Source organism: Copadichromis virginalis, linkage group LG7 (assembly GCF_057382275.1).
Source record: "Copadichromis virginalis isolate Kocher_CV1m ecotype Utaka linkage group LG7, C_Virginalis_male_GT1.1, whole genome shotgun sequence".
Classification (NCBI taxonomy): domain Eukaryota; kingdom Metazoa; phylum Chordata; class Actinopteri; order Cichliformes; family Cichlidae; genus Copadichromis; species Copadichromis virginalis.
In genome coordinates this window covers 11531514-11542490 of record NC_140624.1, presented here as the reverse complement: position 1 = coordinate 11542490, position 10977 = coordinate 11531514, and the positions used below count along the sequence as shown (strand labels likewise).

The 10977-nt window shown below is 40.8% G+C and overlaps 1 protein-coding gene across 1 annotated transcript in view; it reads right to left on the bottom strand.

Annotated features, from left to right (window-relative positions):
- igf1ra (insulin-like growth factor 1a receptor) overlaps positions 1 to 10977 on the bottom strand; it is a 72719-nt gene that overhangs the window by 12450 nt on the left and 49292 nt on the right. The window contains exons 3-10 of the mRNA XM_085461733.1: positions 8906 to 9206; positions 7792 to 7928; positions 7103 to 7247; positions 5226 to 5434; positions 5003 to 5129; positions 4651 to 4886; positions 4372 to 4539; positions 3881 to 4088 (exon numbers count right to left, since the gene is read on the bottom strand). Coding sequence (XP_085317859.1) covers positions 3881 to 4088; positions 4372 to 4539; positions 4651 to 4886; positions 5003 to 5129; positions 5226 to 5434; positions 7103 to 7247; positions 7792 to 7928; positions 8906 to 9206 — 1531 coding nt within the window. The remainder of the gene's footprint in view (positions 1 to 3880; positions 4089 to 4371; positions 4540 to 4650; positions 4887 to 5002; positions 5130 to 5225; positions 5435 to 7102; positions 7248 to 7791; positions 7929 to 8905; positions 9207 to 10977) is intronic.

The window sequence follows — 10977 nt, the reverse complement described above, 5'->3', positions numbered from 1 at the left end:
CCTTATTGTAGCATGTCAGTGATGGTTTATACCTCCTGAAAAAATGTTTGCGCAAAGCTAAACATCTTTCATGGAAAGCACGGAGTGATTGCTACTCCCAGTTGTGCTGTGCTTGTTAGGTCATTAGATCACTGAGAGGCTGACTGACAGAGAAATGCAAAAAACAGACAGTAACGCTAATGTCCAACATGCCCCTGATAAAAAACAAACAAACAAAAAAACCCAAAAGGTTAAACTCTGAAAAGTAATGTTTAGCCTTCAGTTCACTCAAAGTTCATATGATACTGGGTGGAGCTGCCAAGACCTGGACATCATCATAATTGAAAGCAAAGAGGCGATGACAGCTGTGACCTTAGCAGTAGGAGATACCACAGGACATCTTGTCCACCTGTGAAAGATGCAGGGTGGTCAATAAGACAGACAAAGAAAAAAAGCACTTGCTGTGACTGAGAAGATAAAAGCGTTACTGATGCCCTTTATAAAGCTCGTACACAGACATGTTTGGGGGTTGTCTAAAACCGAATGTGACAATGAACAAGTGACTGGGTTTAGACAGCTTAGCTCAGAGAAAAATAGCAACTTCAACTAAATGACTCAAACTGTACACTGAGAATTAGAACTGCAGCTACTTTTTTTAATAATTTGTTGTTTTTGTAATAATTAATAGATTCATTATTTGGTCTACAACACCATTAAACAGTGTTTTTAACAATCTGACTAATAATTCAAATCCATAAAATCTACTTTTTGTAATTTTTTCATGAGATGAACAGAAACCACAAATCCACAGAAAAAAGAATTTGTTCCTATAGTCATGTGCAAAAATCTTGAGCCACCGCTTCTCTCTTTATAACGTTGGCATTTACATCAACACTGGCAAGTGGTGCAATACAGAAACAACTGTGTTTGTTGTTATAGATGTATAAATATATATATTCTTTATTTTATTTTTTATTCTTCTTTTGCACTGAGAGAATTGCACCTCAATTTCATTGCTGTAATGACAATAAAGATTCAGTTCTGATTTCTTTATATTTTGCTTCCAAGAAGCCAGACTTGCTTTTTATTTTTAGAAGTTACATTGAGTCGAAGTTCTTCATTCTTTCTAAAGGTCCTTCAAATTTTTTCTTTGGTATTTCTCTGATTTTCTGAGCATTTTCAGAGAAACTTTTTGTTTTGTTTAGTTGTTAAGCAACTTAACATGAATCTCTGAATCATTAAATTGTTATAAAAGAACCCAGCTCGAGGGATGCAGCGGTGTTGTTCCTACGCATAGCAGATAACTTAGCAAAGACGTATTTCTTTAGTTGCCAAAGACAACAGGTCCAGGTGAGCAGCAATGGACAGAGGAGGTCAGGAGAGATGTGTCTGCAGCATTTCGGCCAGTGGTGTCGTGGATTTTGTCGAAATTGGTGGAATGATCAAGTTATGCAACACCATTTTGAACGTGTAAGAAAGGCAAAGAGTGATAATGATCCCAAACACACTGCCAATGCAAGTAAAACCATACGGGATAGCAAAACACACAGTGCAACACGATCAGTCATGGACCGGCCTCCCCAAAAACCGGATCTCAAGATTGTTGCAGCTTGACAAAGAACAGAACAAAAAACAACAAAAATTCTAAGAGATTGGAGAAGCCCGGAGAACTATTCATGAAGACGACTTTAAAAATTTATAAAGAAAGCTTGCATGTTTGCACATTTCAATAAACTTCTACACCTGTTTCCCCATTTTCCTAGCAAAATATAAAATTGAAGACTTTTACGCAGTACAGTAGACTACCATGTTAAACTAAGAAGCTAACTAAGCAAAAGCTACAGAATGCATGTTTTATTTTGCTTACTTTTGTTTTACTTTAAAACAAAAGTAAGTCTGTGAATTGGGGAATGGGAGTCGATTGCACTGCCTATGTGCGCTTCACTGAGTCCTCGGAGCAGGGAGCAATGGCCCTAACAAAATCACACGTAATTGTGGTCAGCTTAGTGCAGTGGCAGTAGCTATGCTGGAGGCTGGATGGGACTTCTTCTTTTACGCAGTACAGCAGACTACCATGTTAAACGAAGAAACTAACTAAGCGAAAGCTACAGAATGCGTGTTTTATTTTCAAGTCGACCTGCAGGAAGAGGAGTGCACAGACAAAGACAGAAATGTGGGAAAGGCAGTTTCACTGACATGTCAGCATTCCTCTCTGACAGCTAAAAGTGCTGCAGTCCAGCAAACCAAAGCCCAGCCTTTTAGTTATTACTGACTACATCACACATACATCAAAACTGACAACATGGTAGAGACTACAGACAAAAGACTCGTGACACTGATTCACTCTGACAGTAGCCGTTCATCAAAGCGAAGAAGAAGAAGAAGAAATGAGCAGGCGACAGACATTTTATGGCTTCGACTTTCTGTATGGGCGATAATGACAGTGAAATAAGAATCTGCTACCTGTCACATGCTTTGTAGCTGTAGTTACTACAGTGCCCTGACCTCACCTGCTAAAAAAGCTCTACCTTTATGCATCGGAATCCAGAGAGGAAAGCCGTGACTACACATTCACTCTATGGTTAGTGGGGCACATTGTAAGCAGTTGACACCTCATACAATACAACAGGATCATGGATAATAGTGAAACATCTGATAGAAGAAGAGGCAACATCAGGGAGTCCTTTTCACCTCATCTGTACGTATTCATCGTGAGGCAGCCCCCTTCCTTTTCCCCATAAATCAGTCTGCTTTCCTTATTTTCTACTTGTCTTCTACGGCTGATGGGGCTCTTCCCTCATTCATTTAGATTCCAGATGGATTCACTGTACATTTCCTGGCAGCTGCCTCGTTACAGGAAAGAAAAAAGAGGAAAAAAAAGCCTCGGACAAAGAGAGCATGCAAGGGAGGAGTAGCGTGAAGTGCCGAGTTGAGAAGGACAGAATGGAAAACATTTCCTTTTCTTTCTCTTTCTGTTTTCATGCACCCTCTTTTCCCTCACCCTGGGTCTAAACCCTGAACTTTTGAGAAAGAAAGAAAGAAAAAAACTCCCTCATTTTCCCTAGAGTGGTTTGTAATAATGTTGGCTGTGTTACAGTGGAGAGGCTGTGCATACACTGGCCGAGCTCCTCGCTGAGGGCCAGGGACCTGCCACCCGCCAGTTTCCTAGACACTTCTACTGAAACAAATCAGCACAGCCAGAGAGAAGAGGAGGTGTAGATAGATAACAGTTCAGCCAATTTTTAGCAGTTTTCCTCCAAAACATATTGATCAAATTCCATGAACAGCACTACGAAGTAAAAGGTCAGTGCTGTTCAATTAAATAAACTTCATCATTTTAACAAATGAATATCCATCAGTCTATCCTGTCCTATCCTATCCGAGAACTGTGGGAGAGGAACACTGAAACATCCATAGCCACGAGCAAGTGAAATGATAACACAACACAGATGTCAGTCCTGTTGCGGGAAACAAAAGCATAAGCAGCTATTGTGTAGCCAAACGAGACTCTTTAATCTCGTCTCTCTCCTGGGTTTGTTTGTTTTGTCCAAATTGCTGCCTGGTAGACCCCATCAACCCCTGTGCCACCGTTGCCGCGGCAATAAAAAAGCCACATGAGTGCTGAGGAGGCTTTGGAACCTACTCAGCATGTCTCCTTCATCTGCTCCACCCAACAAAAGGGCCGGCCTCAGCGGGCCAGCTCAGCGTCCGTCAGGTCCGTCCACACCCGTCATGCTCAGATCTTGTTCGCTCCACAGAGGAGCCATTAAACCCGTTCCACCACCTCAGTCTTCGCATTGACCCAACAAGGCAATTACATTCAGTGCTCTGATAGCTGTCTGCACTTGAAAGGGAGGTCACAGCCTATAAACGGTTTAAGGAGGCCACTGATGTGACATACCTTGCCAGAAAGATGGAATTGTGGAGGAAATTCTCAAAAACTTTCAAGAAGACACGGTCGTCCTTCTCACGGTCCTTCTCTTCTGGTGTCTTCTGGCAAGCACAGCACAGGACCTTTTCTGGCCCTGCTAGGTCTGACTTCGTGGGCTTTGTGTTCTCTTCCATGTCTGTGAGCTCCGACGCCGGGATTCGGATTGGGATCTTCAAGTCTGTTGAAGAAAATATGAAATGAAAAGCCAGGAAAAAAGAGTGTTTAGCAAGGGTGGGATTTAACCTTACCAATTACAATGGCCAGCTTTTTGTTTTGGCAAGCTAAAGCTCTTCCAGGTGATTGTCCTCTTTTAACTGTGCATTAAGATTAGTTTAAAAAACAAATAATGTTTGTACGATGCAAGAAAGACTGAGTGGCCTTCGCTAAGTAACTGGAAAGGTTTGAAAGGTCAGAGAATAAAGACATATTGGCTGCTTATTAGAATAAGGAGGAGTGCAGACCTTTGGAGCAGTAGTCATGTTGGTAGAGCTCCCTATCCTCAGCTTGACGCTGCCAGCGGACCAGGTAGTAAGTGAGATTGCCATTGGGCAAAAGTGGAGGTGACCACTTCACCACCAGCTTTGTTGAGGAATTACCATATGCACGGGCATCTTTAGGCACAGACGGCACTGTACCAGGGGAAAGACTAGATTATTTTATGTTGTTCATGTGTTTATATAGTTGCGCAACAATAATAATGTAAAACTGAAGCCAGAACCAAAAGTGATGGTCACACTTACACGATGGGTGTGTGCGAATATAAATGATGTCACTCTTTGCTCCAGTGGCATCTTTGTCGCTCTCTTGCAGGGTGATGGCCTTCACAAAAATAGCATACTGAGTCCAAGGCTTGAGGTGCTGAAGTCTGACATTTGGGTCATTGTTATTATCTTTAGGAAGATCCACATCCACCATGTGCCAGCTATTTGAGCCACAGCCATCCTGGCCATCAAACTCAGTGATGTTCTGGAAAGGACTGAAAAAAATACATTAAAAAAAGAATTTCATTAAAAAAAAAAGACAGTTGACATGAAAGTAAGACACTAAATTACTTTATGCTCAGAGGCTAATAATAAGCCTTTGTGTACTCACGATTCCTTGTAGTAAATGATGAAGCTGATAAGGGTTCCATTTTTGGGGGGCTGGTAGCGCTCCCATGTCAGATTGATCACATGGCTGGATGTGATGTTGGATTTGAATTTCAAGATATGGCTTTCACCTGGCCACCGGTGAGACATATGTATAAAGTAAAAACGTGCACACAAGCTGAATGACTGAATGAATATGGACCAAAAATTCACACGAATTTACTCACAATTGGCTCTTTCGCCATTGTTGCGGAAATCCCCTTCCTCTGGCTTCACAGCTATGCCAGTTTTATCCCACATCTTGTAGATCTCAGACATGCAGAGTTTGGGGTTCTGACGGAAGAATAGACGTCCACTGCTAATAGTCAGGTTGTGCTCAGTCCAGTTCCACAAGTACTTCAGATTCTGATTGTTGATGGCGGAGAATGAATACATGCTGGGAGAAAAAGATCAAAAGACTGTAAGAAGCACCTCGTATAGTCTCTATCAAAAAAACCAAACATAAAGTGTTTCACAGGATATAACGTTCCCCTAAATGTTGTTCAAGGAGCTTTTTTTTGCCACCTGGTGGTCCCACTAAGGACCAGCAGATGTGGATATTACGGCCTCGGCTTTGTGTGTCTCCCTGAAAACAAGCCTCCATTACTACAGACGAGGACATAAAACAGAAACTGTCATGCCAACACTTTTAGCTCTACCAGTCCAAGTACCACAGATGAACACCTCCAGAGGGAAAGGAATGCCTGCCACCCTCAACAGCATTCCTTGGTGAAACTTAACCCTGGAAGAAATGATAACAAGAAGGGCGACAGGCCCCATGACCCCTTTGGCCATCACTAAAAAAAACTTTCACTCGTATCTTGGACTAGTGTTAATATCACAGTGAAGACACTAATGGACTGTACATTTAACTTTGTTTAAATCTTACTGAAAATGTATTATCATCATTATTATCTTCATTAATATTATTATTAATTCATCTCTTCATTGACCTATTGTGCTAAATTACAGTAACGTATTAATTTTCGCACTCTACTGGAACAGATGATAATAATAATAATAATAATAATAAACTGAGTCATTTTATCTCGTTTCCCTTTAAGGTCACTTTCCATTTAAGCCAACGTTAGTCTGATTAGCTGCTTCTGGTGGGCGGGGTTTTATTACCATATTAATCACAGCTGTTCCCTCAGGCGTCATACGGAGCCAAGAGTGCAAAAAAAAAACCCCAAAAACTGAGATTTTGTCTTTCAGGCATATTTGTATGGAAGTCTACCCCATTATTTGAAACTTATCATAGCAGCTCTCTTTAGACCAGCGAAGTCAAACTTATTTTAAAGGCCCGCATACCGCCTGATCCTAAGTGGGCCGGATGAGTGAAACTTGCATTCCTGTCAGTACAAAGAAGTTCATCTACACATCTAATCTCTGAGATATCTTAACGTAAGATATAGAGATGCAATTTCAACAGCACATCTTAGGTTTTATACATGATAAATAACAGATCCCAGAAAACGTTCTACTAGCTTGCTTCCTGTATTTCCTGTAAGCATTGTTTTTCTTGATTGATTAAACATTTCCATTTTTAAAACTGTGATTTCTATAGACAGTGGAAAAAAAGGAACATTTTCTGTCATTTAATTCTTTAACTAACACCTGACTATTCTGATAAGGTATAAATGGCTGTGGGGGAGGTCTTTATCGGCAGAAAAAGCCATAAAACGTATGAAAATCCAATAGTAAGTCAAAAAATTTATACTCTCCTTTGTATCCGGGCTGCTTCTGGTGTTATGTTTAGCGCTCCTGCTTCAGACTGAGTTGTTTTAACTTGATTTGTATTTTTTAACTTCCTTGTCTGTAAAATATGTGTTGCCTTAGTAGCCACAGTCACTTATCTAGCCTTTGTGCATGACATTTTATAAGGATATTGCGATATCTGTGAAAAGTGTTGCAAAAAGCATTCTTATCAACAAGAGGTTAGTTTGACATCTATGGATGTAAAGCAGTATGCTTGCTGCTTGGCTCCGATCCACTCTTGTCCTCTAATTCCCTCTCGCTTCGCACGTGCATGCTACCACAGCCTAAAAGTGCAGACGAGCCTTACTTGTCGATGAGTTCCTGCCCCTTGATGTAACGTAGGCTCTTGAGGAAGGACAGCGAGCCAAGAGCGTCGGAGTGTCGAATCTTAACATAGCCCGTCACTGTCTGGATCAATCCCATGAATCTCTCAAGCTCGGGGGCTATATTATCTGAGGACAAGAGATTTAACAAAGAAAAACAAAACACATTTGGTCACACAAAAATACAAAAAAGCTATAAAGAAAATCTATTGCTACTGTGATAACCAATTTGGTCTTCATCCAAATCTGCCAATGAACACATAACGGATTAATCTTTATCATATACAGGGATTACCTTTGAGCCACTCTATCAACTGAACAAATAAACAGGATTATAACATAATGTGATAATTGGGTTAGAGTGCAAAAAAGCACATGTGATGTTGCTCCACCCGGCCCTTCTGCTTTTACTATACCTCCAAACATAATAAATGTAGGGAAGTCAAGTGCAACAAGCTGTAGTATAGTGAGTGTAGACAGTAAAAGTTTACTATTAAGTACCATGTAGCAGATTCTGGCCAAGTTAAATAATTCACTGGCTCACACTCATCATTTTAAGTGTACAAAGCTATAGTTTGCTTAGCTGCAGCATAGCAGTGTAGTGAAGTCCACACCAAAATGTAAAGTACATGTGCTTCTAAGAGGAATGTTCATTGTACAGAGCTGCACTCACTTCCACGGCGGATATTGATGTCCAGATTGCCATCGATGACGGTGCAGTCCTGCAGGAACTCGGCAGCATTCACAGAATCGATGACAGTGGATCTGCAGACCTTATCACACGGGCCATTACAAGCACTGCATAGCATACTGTATAAAGAAGAAGCAAATATAGGGGTGAATGAGCAAGAAGAGCCATGTGAAAAAACTAAACAAAAAAACAAAGTGTCAGAAATACAGAGAAAAACTTTTTCTACCACGCCCTGAAAAAAATTTGCTCACTCCCCAGCTCCCAAGCATTCCAGAGAATTCATGCAAATAATTTCAGTGCATGATACAAGGTCACCTCTCACACGGAGAGTTTAATCTTTTATGGGCCCTTGACTGAACTCGGTTTCGTGAGAGAGTGACTCATTGTGTTGACCTCAGAGACAGAGCAGCAGTCGTATGGCCAAAAAAATATCCGGCAGCAGAAAGGCTGCATGGAAACTTTACAGACATACAAATCCGAAAGAGACAAAACGGGACAAAAAGGGTGTTTTTATTCCTCTCTCTCTCTTTCGAGAGATATATATATATATATATATATATCCTTGGTTGGGAGATGTTAAGTACAGGAAGTTTTAGGACACTCAAGCCAAGTCTCTTCTTAATACCTTTATTTGCTAGCCTGTAAAATCTACCAGTGGCAAGTGTTGAGCACATTTTACACTTTCTAAGTAGTCTGGGAAAAACCTTGAAACATTAATAGCCCGCATACTCTAAAACCTCTAGCACTTCCAGTTTTGCAGAAAGGAAGTTTTTGAAGAGCCGAGGTCAGGTGAAGTTCAGCTGAAGGATACTTCATGCAAATAGATTCATTATGCCTAAGTGCACAGTGCTTTAGTGTATGTGGGCACTGCAGAATAAACATGCATCTACTTCAGAAACAATACCAAGACCTGTGGCTCTCCTTTTGATAGCAGTCAGGTTATAACCCTTACAAATTCAAATACAGAGTATTAAGAATGATGGGCAAGCCTGGAAAACACTTAATATAATGTGAATGTATTTACGTTAACGTATATGTTACCATGGTATTTCCAAATGATCAGGGCCTAAAGTAAGAATAAAGGATTCATCTTTACCGATTAGTCTCGTTACGTGTGAAGCCAGAGGGACAGTCGAGCATACACTCTCCATCGTGGATGACAAAGTGAAAATCGCTGGCCAGATGCACTTGAGCGCACAGTTCCATGGTAATGCAGCGCCAGCCCTCAAACTTGTAGGTGCCCGGGGGACAGTTTGGGACACACCGACCCTCGTGGTAGTAGTGGAGACAGGCGGAGCAGGACATGTCATTGTTGGGTTCGGTGCAGCTACCGAGGCACTGGTTGTGGCAACACTCCCCCTTGTCCGTACAGGCAAGCCTACATTGTTTCGGGCAAACTGACAGAGACAGAGAAAGACACGGTAAGTAAGTGTCAGACATATAGAATGGCTTGAGAACACCCTAAACAAAGAAAGTATGCAAGGATAATGTTCCATATACACAGGTCTGCAGAAAGCATCATTCCATCCATATACATGGAAAGCCGGATGTAGGAAGAGAAATAGCAAGACACCTAATTGAAAAGCAAAAAAAAGTTAGACATCGCATTAAAAGGAGGAGATAAGGAGGAGATATTTGACTTCTTGGGCCTGCTGTGCTTGGTTTTAGGCAAGAACAATGCATTCTTTTACTTTCAAATATTCTGTCATGGTGGAAGAGAATCACACCCTTTCTATTACAGCGTCTAACAAAGAATCACTTCCCACAGAAAATGATTGTGCAGGGTGTTTCGAATTAAGCTCGAGCCCCATGAATAATAGTCACTGTTTTTTGGGCATCACTCAGAAACCAAGCAGCAAACAATATGTTATCAATAAAGCGCGGCATTTTCCCATTGCTTGGAAGGACAGACAGTTAGTCAGATTTATCTGACTGAGCTTGAAACGGGACGGTTAATATACGAGTCGTCATCACTAGAGAATAAGTGTTTCCAAGTCCAAACTTTGATGCAGGAAAGACTACAGTTATGAGAAAGTACTCATTCAGCTAAGAACACACTACAAAACCCCGATCTTTGCTTGTATGTAGTCTTCCTAAGTACTTGTGTTAATCCCATCTGTCTTACTCTAAATGAACAGTGACATATGAAAAACAGCAAAAGCAAAAGGAAACGTCTGTTTTTAATGTTCAAAAGCATTTATTTTTTTTGCTGTAGCCTATTCACAGAAAGTCTCCTCAGGAAAAACAGATGTAAAGAGAAGAAAGCAGACGTTTCCCACCGCTAGCTAATCATGAGACACAGGGGTGCCCTAGTTTTAGATAAGCCTACTTCCATAGACAAAACACCTGGACTGTGTGTGTCTGTGTCTGTGGGAATCTGTGTGGTTGTGAAAGGCCTGGTGACACTGTACTTTATACAAATAGCAGCTGAGGAGTCACTTGGGGGGGGGGGGGAAAGCTGCCCTCTGTAACAGATAATAAATCTATTGTTTTTTGTTAATTGTTATTTATCGCCGTTTCTTAAATCTGCCTAATTTACATAGAAACTATTTGGAAAGAGCAATGCTTTTTGCGGCCTCCACAGACGTTTGTTATTTAGATTTTGAGAACGTAAGGGTTTACCATTTATTGTTGTGCTTTTGACTACAAGATAAATTTCTTTGCATAAAATGAAGTGAAAAAATGAGGCAGAGGAACTGTGATTTCTCCATGCAGTCAGAGCTTAAAGAAAACACGAGTACACACACGCCATCAATATGTTTTATGTGTTATTTTTATATTATTATTAAAATTCGCACAGCCATGACAATACACAAATTACTTCATTCATATTGTTTCAGCCTTCCTCGTAACACACGCCATTGTCTGAATGAAGAGTGCACATGTGTGTCCAACGTGTTAGCATGCATGTAGATATGTGAATATTTGTGTACGCTGCAGAAAAGGACTCTCTGCTCCGCTTGTTTATTTGATTTTAAATTAAAGGCAGGTTTGGGTGCATTGCGTTTCATTTGTGTTCAATTTGTTAATCAGTAAAGAAAATTAAACCCTTGTGTTGGGCTAATCTCTGGAAGGGTACTTCCCCTTGCTTCACAAAACATCTGTGCAGGTTGAAACGGTTCACGGTACAGATCAGCACTGCTGCGGAATAAATGCATACTCAGTCTG